General features: G+C 38.7%; 1 protein-coding gene across 5 annotated transcripts in view; it reads left to right on the top strand.

Moving 5' to 3' along the window:
• STK38L (serine/threonine kinase 38 like) overlaps positions 1 to 17,425 on the top strand; it is a 59,206-nt gene that overhangs the window by 37,188 nt on the left and 4,593 nt on the right. For 4 of the 5 annotated variants that reach the window (XM_074902371.1, XM_074902370.1, XM_074902374.1 and 1 more), the window contains 11 exons: positions 850 to 901; positions 3,189 to 3,311; positions 3,885 to 3,968; positions 6,520 to 6,643; positions 7,208 to 7,362; positions 8,169 to 8,271; positions 9,027 to 9,088; positions 10,807 to 10,924; positions 11,344 to 11,467; positions 14,573 to 14,668; positions 16,304 to 16,395. In XM_074902371.1, the coding sequence (XP_074758472.1) occupies positions 850 to 901; positions 3,189 to 3,311; positions 3,885 to 3,968; positions 6,520 to 6,643; positions 7,208 to 7,362; positions 8,169 to 8,271; positions 9,027 to 9,088; positions 10,807 to 10,924; positions 11,344 to 11,467; positions 14,573 to 14,668; positions 16,304 to 16,395 (1,133 nt within the window). The remainder of the gene's footprint in view (positions 1 to 849; positions 902 to 3,188; positions 3,312 to 3,884; positions 3,969 to 6,519; positions 6,644 to 7,207; positions 7,363 to 8,168; positions 8,272 to 9,026; positions 9,089 to 10,806; positions 10,925 to 11,343; positions 11,468 to 14,572; positions 14,669 to 16,303; positions 16,396 to 17,425) is intronic. The other variant, XM_074902373.1, reaches the window with a different exon arrangement.

Below are 17,425 nucleotides of genomic sequence, written 5' to 3' on the forward strand. Positions count from 1 at the left end.
ATACTTAGTCACTATCCCCTGTAACTGAGTTTCTTCTAATTAGGAGAACAGACTGTCTACTGAGGGCCTTTAACTTGGGGGATCCTGCTGTACTTCCCAAAGTGCAGAAAGACACCAGCAGCTTGGCACCTAGCCTTGAAACTCTTGGCCACTGCTAATGGCTAACCATCTTTCTGAAAGTTGTACCCTGACAGTCATAAAGAAGCATCCCATGGGTGGAAAGAGGGGTCCGTTAGACATGTTGCCATGTGCTGAGCATCCCCTGTCTGTGGGGTGCTCCCAGGCTTCACTCCCTTGCTCAGACCCTCCCAGCCTGGCATGGCACCAGCTGGAGGAGCCCTGGGCAGGACGCTGAGAGGAGACAAGTGATGAATCCAGGAGGTAGACTTAGTTGGCATGAGGGTAAGCAGGACCAGGTGTGTGACCAGGGAGAGGTCAGCAAGGCTGGGCAGACTGGAGAAGAAAACCTGGAGCTGGCTGAGGTATTAGAGGTAGAGCTGAGATAGAAATGGTGCAAAACCACCCTGTTTATTCTGATTTTAATCCTAACTGATAAAACCAGCTTTACTTCAACAAGATTGTATGAAGAATTAGATGTCATTTGAGTGATTATATGTTTGGACCTTTAATGCTCAATTCTGCGAATAAATAAATGCTTTAATTTGCTTGCACATTATCAACAGATTTGGTCACAAATGAGTAAATGGATGGAGTGGGTAGTAAGTCTTCAAATTTCCAAAGAAATTCTTTGGTATCTGTAATATGGGAAGCAAAGGCATTTTCTTTCTGTAGTGTTATGTCTGGTTTTAATAATAAAAAAAAAATATCTTCTATTTCTCTCCTTTGCAGGCAGAAGCAGCTAGAAGTGGCTATGGAAGAGGAAGGCCTTGCAGATGAGGAGGTAAATACTACTTAAGTACTTGGAAGAGACTGCTTTTGTCTCACAACTTCAAATCGTCATTTGAGGAACTTACAGAAACATTAGCTAGCATGACATTAGGTTTTATTTTGTAAATGAATGTTGCCTCTGTAAGTAAGTTATTAGGGAAGCTGTGAACGATAGTTGCAATAGCTAAGGCTTATCATGCCACCCTTAAGTCCTTATGAGACATATGGGCAAGCAAGTATATAGTATGCTTTTCAAAGATTAAAATTGCTTGCCATTAAATCTGGCAAGAAAAAAAAAAGGTGTGATGTGCTTGGAAGAAGTGGATAGAAGGCAAAATGCTGAACCATTTTTTTCTGATTAAAACAATAAATGGGGCCCACCCTTGCACCGTTTGGATACAGATGAGGGATCTCTGTCCGGTTGGCATCTCTCAAAACTTTGGATGGTAAGTTGCTTTTCTGAGGTCCATCACACCATAGATGCCTGTACTGCCTTCAGGATAGGCAGAAAAACAAGTAGGAACAGTGCCTTAGTAATTTCTGAGTCTGTGTGGCTTCTGGGAAACTGTGGGTGAGTAATGCCATCTTGTGGTTTTAAATGATGCTGTCATCCTAGTACAAAACCTGGCAGGTCGATGGATCTCCTTAGCAGCCTCCGAGGTCTTCTCGGCATCTTTGGGAGCATAGGTTGGTATTTGTGGGTGCGTATGCCTGGTCGCAAACCTTATGTGTCACTGACAATGTAAAAGTATTATCAGCATTTTGGTTAGAAGATTAACGATGTCTAAATTAATGACGCACTTGTGTTAGAAGACTAATGGCATCTAGATTAACGACGGCCAAAAGCAAGAGAATTTGTGCTTGTTAGGGAAGAAGCAGATAAGAAGGGATTCCTTAAAATAACAAAGCAGAAACTTATCTACTGGCTGCGTGTGGTTAGTAGTCCTTATCGGAAGTGCTGAGAGGAACTGGTTTTTGAAATGAGCATGCGCAAGAGCAACACACAGATTTGCTGTTATTTTTAGAATGTATAAGAATATATAAGGACTTGTTTTTCTAATAAATGTGGGAGCTTGACTGTTAACCATATTGGTGTGTGTCTTGTCACACATCCTGAAATGCTGGGGTTGCAACCCCAAGACCCAAATTAAGGTTGACATATGGGTGATTCCCACAACCCTTCACAAAGGGGGGTGAGTTTGCCTTTAAGCTTCCCTCCAGGGTGCTGCCGGCCTTGCAGGGAGAGCCATTAGGTAAATGAGCCCCAGGTGTCCCACATGAAGTAAACAAAGGTCAGGTGTCCCACTTAGGGATAAAAGCTGGGACCACCTGCAGGAAGGGGCAGTGTCTGTCTGTGAGGTGGACTCACTTTGCAGAGTTTCCTGTTGGGGAAGGACCTCCTGATTCCCTGGGACTGGGCTCCAGTCAGGTCTGGCTTTTGTAAATGCAGGCTGTATTTGGCTTGTTGACTTGGTTGTCTCCTGTCCCTTCTATGGGAGACTACATTTCACCATTTATTCCACCCGTTGTTCATCGTGCGGTGTCATTGTTGGGGTCAGTGGGATTGATGTTGATTATGTATAATCTGACTGACTTGTTTGTACCCGCAGTGCTCACTCATGTACTGACCCTTTTGTATCAAATACAATTTGGTTATTGGTTCATCTTTATGCTGGCTCTGTCCTTTATGCTAGGCCTAATAATTGGCAAAACACATCCTCATCCTGCTAAAAGGGTTTCCTGCCACAGGTATTTGTCTTCTCTCATATTTAATCCCATTGATGTTTTTGTAGAACAAAAAATATGACAGGATTTGGACAGATTTTTCTTTCAAATACAAGTGTTTGCCTGCTATAAACCAAATGGATTTTGCTATAGACTATGTAAGTTGGATCTCTGCTGCCTCTTAGGCTCCTTGTTGCCTGTCATCACTCTCCACTGGGGTGCAGGTTTTGTGCTTCGCACTGCCCCAAACCAAGAGCCCTTGCCTCAGCTAGTGACTTTGGCCTTTGGACTGATATACTTCAAAGCAGTATGATTTTTTTTTTTTTTTTATTACTGCTTCTTTATATCTGGGTAATAACAAAAATAAAACAACCCCTCCAAAAAGTGAAATTGGCCTGAGGCTTCTATATAAAAAGGCTGTGCTCATGCATCATACATCGAGAAATTCAGAAAGTTTTCTCTTTTTACATTTCCTTTGTAATGCTAATGGGAGAGAGAATACTTCACAGGAATATATATAACTTGACTTTCTACTGTCAAATGACGTACAAATTTCTGCGTATGTGTCTCCTTAGAAAAAACTGCGTAGGTCACAACATGCTCGCAAAGAAACAGAATTTCTGCGACTGAAGAGAACTAGACTTGGCTTGGATGACTTTGATTCTTTGAAAGTTATAGGAAGAGGAGCATTTGGGGAGGTTTGTGGTATTCTTGCTTGAAGAGGATATTAAAATTGGGTTTAACATTAAAATGAAACATTTTAATTACAGAATAAAAAGCTCTGGTTGGGGAGTTTTACTGCAGAAGAATAGCTATTTGAGTAATTGTGCAAGACTCATAAGTCCAGTAATGCATTACATGTATTGATTTCTCAAGGCCCCTGGGAAGGCCCTTAGTTTCCCACTGCTTCCAAAACTGATGTTGCTCACATGGCCCCCTGAAATGATGGATTTGCAGTTGCACAGCTCCTCTCTGTAAATATCTTCTCTGCCCGATGTCACATCACAGTTGTATCTGTTCCTGAATTTTAGCACACACAATTTCACAGCTACTTGGAATTTACTGTGCCTGCTGACTTTTCCTAAAACAATAAGTACTTCAGATTATCTCTTCACCACTAGTGTTATACGTGTACATTTTATCATGTGTTTTCAAATGTTTAACAAAAGAACTTTTCCATGCCTTCCAGTATTTTTTTGGGCCTTCCAGTAGACTCCACGCTGGGATCTAATTTCTGAGATGGAGAAGACTGGTTATATTTCTCATTATAGGTACGCCTTGTTCAGAAGAAGGACACGGGTCATATTTACGCAATGAAGATACTAAGAAAAGCAGATATGCTGGAGAAAGAGCAGGTTTGTGTTGTATAAATCTCCTGGATTTCAAGCTTACGTTGTCTAGAAAATTGCCAAAACTCTTTGTGGCAGATACTATTTGGTTATATTTTCCACTTCAAAAGCCTCAATAATGGGGCTTTATAGTAGTCCAAAACATCTATGGAGTTGTTACCACATTAGAATAAGTTGTTACCACAAAAGAATAAGTAGAACTTAGCAAATAAGGTCCTGTAACAGCATTTTTAAAAATGTTTCCTTTACAACAAATTTGCCATAGTGACAAAGATGTTTATTTTTCTTTTTCCCTTTCTTTATCACTGCAGACCTTTATAGTACTTAATCTGTAAAACTGCATTCAAGAAAAATGCTCTTGAAAAGTAATACTGTGCCAAAGTAAAAACTGAGAGTATTTAATGTTTTCTTTTGCTGGTTAGATACTAACATGTTACACTGTTATTTGGCTTTATTTTGCTTTTTATTTGGGTCTTGTTAGTTTGGGTTGGATTTTGCTTTTACTTTAGTTAACACTTCACTCCAAATTCCTGGTAGGACACAGCAAGTACTTTAGCACCACAAAGCAAGAGAAATCAAGTGTGGATGTCTCAGGCAAAAGGGCAGATAAGAGGACTTTTCCTTACCAGCCCAAACCTTACCCATCATTTGTATTACATTTCCCTGCAGTGGTACTTGTACTTAATTTTCTTCCTGGTGCAGACTTTTTGTCTTCTCGAGCCCATTCCCTGAATATAGGGAACCAGAGGAGCAGCATGTTCTGCACAGCAGCCAGGATGTGTGTGGCCCTCTTGTTAAAGCCCTGCTGCCATTTCATAACCTTATGTGGCAAGGAGGCTGATCTCACATTCTCCATTTAGTTTGGGATAGTAATCTTCCCTGCAGAGTGTTTATCTGCTGTAATTTTCATTGCCTGATTTGTTCAATGGAAAGCAACACAGGACACAAATACAAGAAAATTAAAATTGTTATTCAAGCCTGATGGCACTGGGCAATACCATGGCTGTTTTTTAAGCAAGGTTTTAATATATCTATGTTGAGGAGTAGAAGGTGGAAAGAAATATTTTCTAATGAGAAATGATAGAAATCAAAGTTCGAGTGTCTCCTACAGAGAGGGAACCCATTGCTCTGTGAAACCCTGTGAAAAGAATGCATACATGTTAAGATGTTCCTGGCCAGTAGATTTGGTGAAGACATGCAAAAGACTGTTTGCTGCTTATTGGAAATAGCCCTCAAAGCTGGAATAGTGGTACATACTTTCTCTCCAGAAGCTGCTTCTTGACGTATGAATAATGAAAATCTTACCGCTGTCAAGAAATATTTTTCCATGCATGTCTTTCATTTGCCTTCAGGATGAGGGTATCTTCTAGTAAACACACACCCCTCCCCCAATCTCCATTATTCTTAGTTACCAGTGAATTCATGGGGTAGCAGCTCTCCATATATTTTTCAAAGCCTCAGATGGGACTGGAATATACTGAGCAAGGTCAGATGTTGGTCCTGGCCAAGTGAGTTTGGGAACATCAGTAGCAGTGGTGATAAGTTCTGGGCCAGATGGCTTCATCTTAGCTTCGCTTCCCTTTCCCCTCTGCTTAAACAGCCCAAGACACTTACCATTTTTACACTGTTTTAATACTGACCACTGAGTGCATTGCTATCTGCCGATCTGTAAGGGCTGAAACTCATCCTAGCCCTTTTCCCACTTGGCCAAGACACTTGCTGTACAGTTCAAGTAAGGTTTGCCATGTATGCCCATAGGAGCAGTTTCTGTGTACAATGTGGGTTTTGCGAACTAGACGGTAGTTCACTGTAAGTCAGGCATTTCTCTCTTCACAGTGATGGAGGAATTGGGTTTTGCAGGAAGCAGTTAATTTAGACACTCACTCTTGCTAGAGTAGTTTCCCCAGGCATATGTTGCCAGATTTAAACTGACATATCTGTATAGAAGTAGCTATTAGATCTTTGTTTCTTTGTATTCGTACATGAGAAATCTGGTAACTTCTGACAGTAATCATAATTCATAGAACACTTTACCTCTTTGTTCTTGCATTCTTTAAGACCAGCTCTGGCTTTTTCCAATAATTTCATCAGTATTTGCATCTTGAGTTACATATTAAATTTTTGTCTGAGCTTGCAGTGTGGATGCTACTGTATAAAGCTCTGTGATGGTCAGCTCTAATTTTTTGAATATTCCAATTTCATTTTAGGATATAGTGAAAAAAGGGAATTGCATTTTTCCACCAGCTTTGTCAGTTCTTCCAACAAACAAAACCAGCTTACAAGCTATGCTTTGTGTTTCTAGAGATTGCTTCTGCAAAGTTGTGTAAATGGTTACTTTCAATATTGAGTTGATTTCTGTGGGTTTCTGGTGGGTATTTTGTGAGGACTTTGTAGGATCTAATAAAAATTATAAAAAATATGAGTATGAAAAGAGCATAGAAAATAGTTTCTTTGCTAAAGATCATGAAAATATATTGTAGGACTAGGAATATAATAGTGTTCCTTGTTGAAATATTTAAATTGTCCTTTAATAATAGTAATTTAAAAAAAATTTTAGGTGGCCCATATTCGAGCAGAAAGAGATATTTTGGTTGAAGCAGATGGAGCCTGGGTAGTGAAAATGTTTTACAGCTTTCAGGATAAAAGAAATCTTTACCTAATCATGGAGTTCTTACCTGGAGGTAAGCTGTATATTGTGGTGTTAAGTGATAAAAGTACTTCATCCTTAGCTTTTGTTGTCAGCTTTGTAAAATGTTAGAAACAAGCATACTGTGTAATCTGTGATAATAAAAATTTTAGCACTGTTTTAAATGAAGTCCCAGTAATGTAACAATTCCTGATTTTTAGGAGAAGGAGGAAGATTATGAAAGGGTGTTAAAATAGACTTGGATTAAATAATTATTCTAATCCAATGTTCTGCTTTTTACTGCTGAAGCTATTAACAGTAAAAACAAAAAGAAGCTCTTGTTCAAACAGTTTATTTGTGCAATACATGTATTGTGTGTTAAAATTCACTATATTTTCCTGGGCTATCCAATTAAAAATTCCCATTTAGGATTTTCAACAGTTTTACATCCAGTTTACTAGAAAAGTATGTTGGGTTTGTAGGTCCTTGCAGTAATAGTTTTATAATTAGTAGCTAAAAGGCCAGTTACAAGGTTAAATTTGTATCCTACTGGGGTTTCATGCAGAATTAATCTTATGATTAAAATGTTCTAAGTGGTATTTTCTTCTCTTTTGATTAGGTGACATGATGACCTTACTAATGAAGAAAGACACTTTATCAGAAGAGGAGACACAGTTTTACATTTCTGAAACTGTGCTGGCCATAGATGCTATTCACCAGCTAGGATTCATCCACAGAGATATTAAACCAGATAACCTTCTGCTGGATGCCAAGGCATGTAATGTGCTTGTAAACTGCCTGTGCTTTAAACATTTCAGTCTGCAGATAATGCCATTTATAGTGGTGCTAATCAGTGGGAACTAGTAGTGCCGCAACCAATGACTATATACTGGAGTATAAAGGCAGAAGATGGTCACTATCCTTTCCTTGTAGAACACCAATATACTTGAAGCAAAATCACCCTTTGTTGTTGGAAAGCCCTTTCAAGGCAAGCCTTTTAAGTGGGACCCACTTAAGGGTGTCCAAATGCTCGTATTTGGACACATTAAAAACTGATACACGTAGTTACTTCAAGACAAATGAAAGCATGAAACATTCAGACAGTGTTAAATAACCAGTTCAGTTCCTACAGTTACCACATTTTGTTTTATTACCCGCTCAGCAGTGGAAACACTCTATTAGACTGACTATAGTGAGCCAAGAAGTGGACCCAGTAAGCATTATACACAAGTCTGTAGACTATCTAGCATTGATGTCTGGAAACCTGAATAAAGCCAGGTTACCAAAATCAACAGGAATTTTCTCAGTCTTAGTGGTATCCAGTTCAAAACAAAACCAGGCAAACTAGCTGCCTTCAGCTGTTGCAGAATTTTAGAGGTAACCATTCCCAGGGGGCAGTAACCTGTTTGAGAGAAAACATAGTCTCTCAGTACACCAAGATTCAAGCATCATTTCCTTACTTGGCCTCTGCAAGTGCATCATGGCCTGAGAAGGCACATGCAGTTATTAAAACCTTCTTTTTCAAGCACTACCTTTCTAAATTATGTTTTCATCTTCTTTGGTTGTTTTTTTTTTTTTAGGGTCATGTAAAACTATCTGATTTTGGGCTATGCACAGGTTTAAAGAAAGCTCACAGAACAGAGTTCTACAGGAACCTTACACACAACCCACCAAGTGACTTCTGTAAGTATAACGTGTCCTACTTTAAATGTTTAACTAGTTTTGAGCTGCAGCTATGCTGCATCATAATTTATTTCTGCTGGGGTAAGCAAGATTCATCAGGCTGATTGCATTTAATTGGAAAACTGGAAATGCCTGTTCCCTGGGACATGGAAGCATTTCACAGGAAAGAAATTATGATTTCTGCAGTATTAATGTATTTTTGCACACTTGTACACAGATACAAATACACATGGTGTGATGTATCTGTATTTTAATTTTCATAACAGCTTTAGTGAAGTTACAATAACACTCTTTCAGAAGGACGTGGGTTTCATGTGCCAACTTACTTAAGTCTCATGAAGCTTTTCATAAGAGTAAAATTGTTCATCAACATGACTTGGTGACACATCCACATCAGTGTTTTATTCTACAGATGTAAAATTCCTCTGTAGTTCTTGAATTCTTCATGCTTAAAAAACCATTGCCCTTAACTGAATATACGTTGCCAGGTGCAACAGTAAGTGCTGCTGATCTCAGATCAGTCCATAAAACTTTAAGCAAGTTCTAAATTAGAATTGCTGATCATGTGTCCTACTTACATGTGTTTCATCTGCAAATTGGACAGTAATTGTTATCATTTTCCCATTTCTAGTTATAATCAAGTATTTGTTTCTAGACATTCTAAAGATACAAAATAGTTATTCTGATAAACAGAATGTTATCAGTCTTACAATTCTCAAATGCATTTATTATCTAATAACTGTTTTGTAAATTAGCATTTCAGAATATGAACTCAAAGAGAAAAGCAGAAACATGGAAGAAGAACAGGCGACAACTGGTGAGTTAATAAAATGATGTGTAATTTTTTTTTTTGCTTTTAAACTATTTACAGAAAATGTTAAATAAAACCTCGACGTTAATGCTACTAGGTTTTAAAAACTCAAAGGCCCTCATCTATGACAGATGTCGCTCTTTACAAGCTCCCAAAATTGCAAATAACTCAGGAAGGTGGTGTAGTGATTCTAGTTGTGGAATAGCTTTGTCAGGGTTGCTTTGTCTGTTTTCAGAGCTGTGACTAGCAAGACCTTGCTCTTCTCTATGCCCTTGTTTCCCTTCTGAGCACCTGGACTAAAGAACCTCAGTAGCAAAGCTGTATCTTGAGTTTGTCTTCTAGACTGACCTGGTATTGACACTGTGTGACTTCTGGGTTTAATTCCTCAAGTTCAGTATTGTAAGAAGATGCATAGCTGCATGGCTCTTTTTCAGATTGTTGTGGGGAAAAATTGTTTGTCCTTCTGCTGAACAGCATTATGACAGAAAGGCAGTGGAGGGTATTGGCACTGGAGTGCTGCAGCCTGGGTTTATAATGAAGAGTGGTTAAGTAATAAAGGGAGCTCTAGCATTAACTATATCAAAGGAAAGCATCTGTCAGCCATGGGATTTCAGAATTTTAGCCCAGCTTGTGATTTTTCACCAAAAAAGCAGTTGCAAAACCCTCAGTTTTCAAGTTTTGGAACTTTTTATTTTGCACACTGTTTAAAAAGTGATATGATGCAGCATTCCCAAAAAGCTTTTGGGTTGATTTTTCTTTCCTCTTGAGACGTAATGAGATTACATTGCAACCATGCTGCCTCACAGGGGCTGTATTTCACACTCTTACTCACGCTTGGAGTTAGATCCCTGAAAAGACTACGTTTTCAGGTCAGTAAAGACTGACACGGTTGTACTGTGTGGTGAAGCTAGAAGAATCATGACAGTCCAACAGAGAATAAAATGCCAAACTGATAACTTGGATCAATACTATTTGAAAAGGAGTCATATTCTTGGTTTTCCATTGGTTCAAAAATAAATGTCTTGGCTCTGTTCAATAAAATGAAGTATTTTGTTTCTGGTGAGACAAATGAAAGCTGCTGGCAATGTATATTTAGTTAAGGGCAAAACTGATTTGTCGTTTTTTTGTTGGGTTTTGTTTTTTTTTTCTTCCCTCTCTGCCCCATGCAAAATTTTCCATCAGTAAAGAGAAATTCCTAAATAGCTCAAGATTTAGTAATTAGCCAGAATCATTTAGGCTGCACATTTAAAAGGTTAAAAGGATAGAGCCTGGGTCCAGTAAAAGCTCAAATCAATTTTGCAATAAAGACAAGATAATATGTGGAACAGCTAGTGTATCATGAATGTCACACATGGGAATCTACCACTGGTTATTCCTTTTTAAAAAAAAAAGAAAAAAAAAATGCCCAAAACTACAACAGAATTTACTGGGTATTTTAGTAATGCGGCTACCTGAAATTTTAGCGAAGATGACCTTCTGATATGACAGTGGGAATATTCTATGACTGTCACATTTAGGAGGATGATTTCCATTTATTTTCAGGGTTCCCTGTGCTTACTCATCTAAAAGAGTAATGTTTTTGGGACTTCACATACTGTGAATTCTCAAATTAAGCGTTCTTGTCCATCCAAATAACAAGATCCTATATGTGAATTCCCAGAAAAAGGTTTTGCAAAGTGTAAAACCACAGTATTTATCTTTTAAAGATTTTTTTTTTTTTCCAGGCGTATTCTACTGTTGGAACGCCGGACTATATTGCACCAGAAGTATTCATGCAGACTGGGTACAACAAGCTGTGTGACTGGTGGTCTTTGGGAGTGATTATGTATGAAATGCTAATAGGTATGTTAAAGACTCCAACTTAAGAATCATTCAAAGTGTTCAAAGGTAACAAGGGTCCATTAGTTTACCAAGTCCGATTCCCTGCGTAGTGGAGGTACCAGAATTTCATTCGGTTCTACCTGAAGTAAGCCCCAAATACAGCTTCCAGAAAATTTTGAAGACCTCCCACCTTTCCCAGACAGGAAGAGATGATGCCTCAGTTAATTGTTTCAATGACTAACTTGTTCACTATTAAATGTTTTTGAAGTTCAGTCTCATTACTTGGAAGTTACAAAGTAAATTTTAATGTTGCATTACAAAATAGAAAACTTCTGGCTAGTACTACTTGTTAGATTGGGAGCTGTAGTGTTAAAAACAGAGGCCCAGGTCACTTTGCTCTTCTGGGAAAAGCTTGTTAATATTTCAATTTATTTATACAGGGTATCCACCTTTCTGCTCAGAAACGCCACAAGAGACTTACAGGAAAGTTATGAACTGGAAAGAAACATTGGTATTTCCTCCAGAGGTGCCCATTTCAGAGAAAGCAAAGGATTTAATTTTAAGGTCAGTAACAAAAGCCCACTTCTGGTCACTCGCCCAGACATAGTCATCTTCCATTAAGTTAACTTTCCAATCTGCATGAAGGAAGCTTCACATTGGAGGGAAAGTTGGTTTCTTCTGTGTCACCATCCTTGACAGATTTTTTTTTTTTTTTTTTTAGTCTTTTTGCCTTTGCCATTTGTTTAACATGAAGGAATAAGCTGTAACAATCTTGATTTGTACCATGGTATCAGGAGAAGCAGCAGACTGTGGGGAAAAAAAAAAGTGATTAACACAATTTTTTTCAGAGTAAACTAGAAAATAATGGCTTGCCAACATTTAATGCATTGAACAGAAATCTTTGGATGTTTTGGACTTACTCACTTTTTCCAAAATAACCATTTTTAATCCCTTCTGTTTGCACTGAAGTTTTTGCAAGGGTTTTTGGTGTCAATGTCAGGCAGAAATGCTCTTTTGTGCTGGGAGGTTTCAGGGGAGATGTGGTTTCTGGCTTTTTTTTTTTTTTAACTCCCAAAGATAATATTACAAACTTACACAATTTTGATACAGTCAAAAAGGGGAACATACTTCATAGGCAGAGCCAAGGACTAGAATTTATTATTAGTCCAAGCAGTGCTCCAGTAGCATACAACAAATTTATTCTTAATCCGATTACAGTGATACTAACATTTCAAATTATTTAATTATTGTTAATCCACATTAATAATTTTGTATATGACAAGTTTATTATGTTTTCAGTATCTATTTCTCTAGTGTTCTGCTTAACCTCTCCTGGATGTTGTCAGTATCCTGAGCTTTTTGCTGTTGCTGCTGAAGAGGTCTTCCTCCTCAGTCTTGGCTGTGTTTGGGGCATTTATAGATAATTCAGGCAGTTTATTAACATGTCTTGCTTGTGAATTTACTTATACAGTGACTAGTTTTTAAAAATTATGGTAAAACATCTTTAGTTATTGACGATTTACTCAAATGAGGTCAAAACAGCAGGTTAGGCAACAAACACCTGGCCTTTGAATACTTTGTCCATTATAGCTTGGACAAGTTAGCGTATTTCAAAGGAAGATGCAGACAAAGCTAAAGTTTCCTTATTTTTATGCATATAGATAAAACCAAACTAAAATAAGCTCAAGTTCAGACAAAGCCTGACAGATCCTAAGACCTGGTCTGGCTAACTGTTGTTACAAGGTTTGAGGTCTATTTCTAGCACTTGGCATCAACCAGCTGGCTGGGCTGCAGTAGAAATACAAGCAGGTTTTTTTTCCCAAGTGACACTCAGCTACAAGTAAAAGACTACTACAGTCTATAATTGGAGACACTTTATAGCCTAACATGCTACATTACTAACCTGCTGAAAATTTCAGTAACTAGCAAGAAGGTAACCTTTTCTGTGTTGCAATGTATTGATGTGAAAACTGCCTTGCAAATCTGTGTGATGTGATTGTGTGGAGAGATGATGAGTTCAGGATAACTAAGCCAACATCTGAAGGCTTTGCTCATCTAGGCAAACAGAATTTCATGTAACAAAGGCCAACTGACTTTGAGAATAACAGGAGGCCCGCATCCCCATGCTACCAAGTACTCCCCATTTCCAGGAGGTCATCAGGTGACTCCAACTTGGCAATACCAAGTTTTTTGTCTGACATGGGCGTTTTTTCCTGTTCTTGTAAACCTCCCTCTTTGTGTCACTGTTGACACCTTTTGCTGTCCTCAAAGAAACTGCAAGGAGAGTGTAAAAATATAAAGCAGTTATATCTTTGCTAACACATACAAAAGATAGATAGGATTTAATGAACTCTCAGGCTAAACATTAGTATGTTCACCATATCCTTGATGAGATGCTTCAGAGTCTTTTCCAGACAGCTAGGCATCGGTCTAGAGGAGAAGGGTCAGCCTCTGCTGCTCCCTGGAAAAAATCCCTGATGTCACTGAGTTGCTGTCAGAGCTTTCACCTCTGTATTTTTCTTCTTTAGGATTTTATACTTCTCCTTGTTGGTGTTTTTCCTCCTGCCTACTTGAGCAGGTAACAGTCCCATCTCAACAATCCTATCTCTGTCTCCAGTTCCATCTTTTTCTTCTTACTTGACTATGGACTTTCTCACAGCTGCTCTTATAAAGTGACACGTTTTTTTTGAGTCTGAGCTGAGATTATGCAGTGTCCTGGTTCAGGGATAGGGTTAAGACAGAGAGGGGGAAGGGATCTCCAGCCGGGTTATTCATACCATGCTGAGGTCAGGTCCGGGCTCGGGAGCCTGGGAACTTTTTCCTTGGTGGCTTTGGTGTTGGGGAGCACACGGCAGTCTTGTTCTGTAACCACTGCAGTGTTTCTCTGTATATCTTTTGTCTTGCTTACTGTTATTGCTGTTTATTGTTGCTATCATTGCTACTGTTGTTGTTCAGATTGCTTATTACACTGTTGTATTAAATTTCTTCTTATTTTACCCCGGGGTTTGTGCCTCACTGCCAGCCCGACCGGCTGAGGGTGGGGGAGGGGCAACGGCAATGTGGTCTCTGGTCCCGGCAGGGCTTAAACCACTACATGCAGCTGGGCCATATTAAAAATAGGCCTTGGGTCTTTGTACCACTAGTACCTGGACCTCTAAGGAGAGAGGGAAGAGGGGGTGACAGGGAGAATAGTGACATGGCATGTTTTGAATGTGTCTGGCTCACTGTAGTTCCAAAATGTGACATCAAAGAGTAGTCCTATTTCACTAAGCTTATCTGTTCCTGTTAGTTTGACTTTGAAACATGGATGTTTAAATAGCTGAGAACATGCAGAGGAGTTTTCAGTGGTGTGGACTTAAGCCTCCATTCCAAACTAATCTTACAGGGCTGGAACTTGAGCAACTTTTCATAAACATTGAAGATGTTGTTGCAACATTTTAGAGAACATGCAAGTTGCTGTCATCATAGCTCTTTTGTTTTGGAACTCTAACAGTATTCTACTTCTGCTATTTCCCTTCTCTCCTAGATGCAATGCTGCTTTTACATTACCCAGTGATGCAACAATTTGAAAGAACTTCCTCAGATTTCTGATACAGGATACCACATCAGTTTTATTTGCTGTTGCTTCTGTCTGCATTTATTGTAACATTTTCTTTTTGACTTTTTCAGGTTTTGTATTGACTCAGAAAATAGAATTGGTAGTAATGGAGTAGAGGAAATAAAAAGTCATCCGTTTTTTGAAGGAGTGGACTGGGGACATATCAGGTATATATATACACGGTTTCTAGAGAAAATAAAAGACACAGAAGCAAGAATTTCATGTACTGTCATGTCAAGGATAATTATTTTCAGTCTACCTTTTATTTCGAAAAGCAGCTACTGGCAGTAGGTGAGTGACAGCAAAGGTTTTCAGGCCTCGCTGGCATTCATAGATCTGATCAGAGTTTAACTGTCTTGGGATGCCTTGTATTGCCCCAGAGTGGCCAGGACGGAACGAAATAGTGGTAGAGTGGCTCTGTTATTTCTCATGTATGCTCTGATATCAGCAGAGAGCTTTTCTTCAAATAGTAATGGGCTCTGCAGCTATTGCTACAATAAACCTTTTTTGTAATAGCAGCACAAGAAAAGCAAACTTTATGCTAAAAATGCAGGGAAAATAGATGAATGAAGAGGAGAGGCAGCAGGTAAAAGGAAAACACAGGGCATGTCTTTACTGCAAGTTGCAGATACTACACCTGAGTGAACCAATGTGTCTACAGAGCACTGGGCAGAGGCACTGACTCACCTCACAGTTGCAGCCTCCGTGGCCACATTCCCCTGGGCCAAGCCTGGGTAGAGGGCCTAGCTAAGGTATCTGTACCAGTTCCAGCCTGAGCTTGTGCTTGCAGATGCTGAGCTATATCTGCATCTACCCAAAGTGGTAACACCTTTAGAGCAGACTTTGGTGGCCCCACAGAGACTTTCAGTTGAAATGATAGCTACTGTTCAGCTCCCTTTAGGGTTTGAGGTAGTCTGCTCTTTCAGTAATACTGCAGTTTTCTACATGAAAATCCATACTGTGGGCGTGTGATTGTCCAGCTCATTTCCTCTGGTGCAGAAAGCTTCATTTAACTTATCTTTTCTGTGTAGGAGACATTAATAAGCAGCAATATTAGTAACATACCTGTTCATGACCTGGCCAAATGGTCTCCCATTTCCACCTAGAAGCAGATTTAACTGTAATTGTAATAATTACAACTGTAACAAGTTTGCAGGTATAAATTAATGACTTTCCCACAGTGCTGTGTTCCAGTTTTGAATGATTTTGTGGGACAGATCACTTAGACAACTTTGAAAGCCACCTTAAAACTTCTTAAAGGGCTGCCTAATTGTTGAGCTAATAAAGCAGTAACATGTCAGAGCCAACTGATTTTGGATGAGAGATACTGGCAACTAAGTGTCAGAAATACAAGCTGCAGCCAAAAGGTATTTGGATGAGGTCCAGGCTGGTGAGTGCTGGAATTGTAAAGCAATGCATGTGATGGCTCCAAATACAAGTAAAATCCTGTTCAGTTGAGTAGGCTAGGTTTCTGAAATGAAGGTAACCACAGTGGTTCTTGGTGACAGCCAAGAACGTAGTGATATTTATACGGCAGATAAGTGTGGAATGTTGCTTCAGTTAATGGGAAAACTATGATTTCCCCAAGTTTGCCAAGAAGATACTAATGCTAAATAGGAAAACAATAAATCTCCCTATATGATGTCAGCAAACAGACGAGTCAGATACATCTCTGATAGACTCAGTGGAACCTTTGTGCTTTAAGAGGATGTTGTAACTGTAAAAAGCTAAGTTAATCAAAACTGGGATTTAATGTATCTTTTCCTAGTATTCACTATTCTGGCATTTATTTCTATTTGCAGGGAAAGACCAGCCGCAATCCCTATAGAAATCAAAAGTATTGATGATACTTCCAACTTTGATGAATTTCCTGAATCTGATATTTTACAGCCAGGTGAGACTGCCATTCCAAATTTCTATCTATTACATACCATAATACTCCACAGATGCTGCTGTTGTTTATATTCATTTTTCTGATACCTTAAGGTAATACAGACTTGATCTAGAAACTTACTTTCAAATATAAATGTAAATCTGTGATCTCTCATAGCTTCTACTTCCTTAGAATGTTGGAGGGAGAAAAAGAAGCCCACAGATTTTATGTTAAATCTATTAGTAAAAATGGTTGGCATATATAGTGAGCACAGAAAACAGTACAGTTTCCCACCATATAGTCTAAGCAAATTCTGGTAAAACACTATGTACTGATTTGCTCTTGATCTTTAATGACTTTTGAGTTTCATGCCAAACATAAATGTTCACATATTTGTGGGCAAAAATTTTCAGACAGATAATTAATATAGTGATTTATGAAACTGATTGGCTCTGGAAATCATTTAAGTTTTTTTAATTGTTAACTTCTGTTGGAAAGTAGTAGGAAGTTTTTATACATAAAAGGCTTGACTCTCTGACATGCCAAATTCTCTCAGCTCCCACTGTTTCAATTAATTATTAATGGCTTAAAGATAGGCACATATATAATGATTAATTGATGACAGATAAGTGTAGATGTGTCTAACAATGATAATCATCAAAAAACAGGTCGGGTTTTTTTTCCTGAAATTGCTTTTATTTAATGGCAAGGAAGTTTGTCCTTTTAATGCAAATCAATTAATCTTCAGTGCCTCAAGCTGTAGGTCCATATTTGGATAATGTAAAGTACATTGGTTTTGGTATTTCAGACCTGCTGAAAATGTTACTGTACATCTAGATACCTAAATGCAAACTTTGATATTGGTGTGTTTGGTATCTTGAGTTGAAAATATCGTTATAGAACTCTAAAAACAGTATCCAGATAGCTAAATATAGAAGCCCACTACAGTGAATGTCCATGGGCAGCATGCTAGCCATATGGGCTGTTCATAAAATAGGAGGAGGCTGTACAAGCCTCACAGAAGCTGTAAACTGGGATTAAGTCCTAGGAG

This window comes from Athene noctua, chromosome 3 (assembly GCF_965140245.1).
Source record: "Athene noctua chromosome 3, bAthNoc1.hap1.1, whole genome shotgun sequence".
Lineage (NCBI taxonomy): Eukaryota > Metazoa > Chordata > Aves > Strigiformes > Strigidae > Athene > Athene noctua.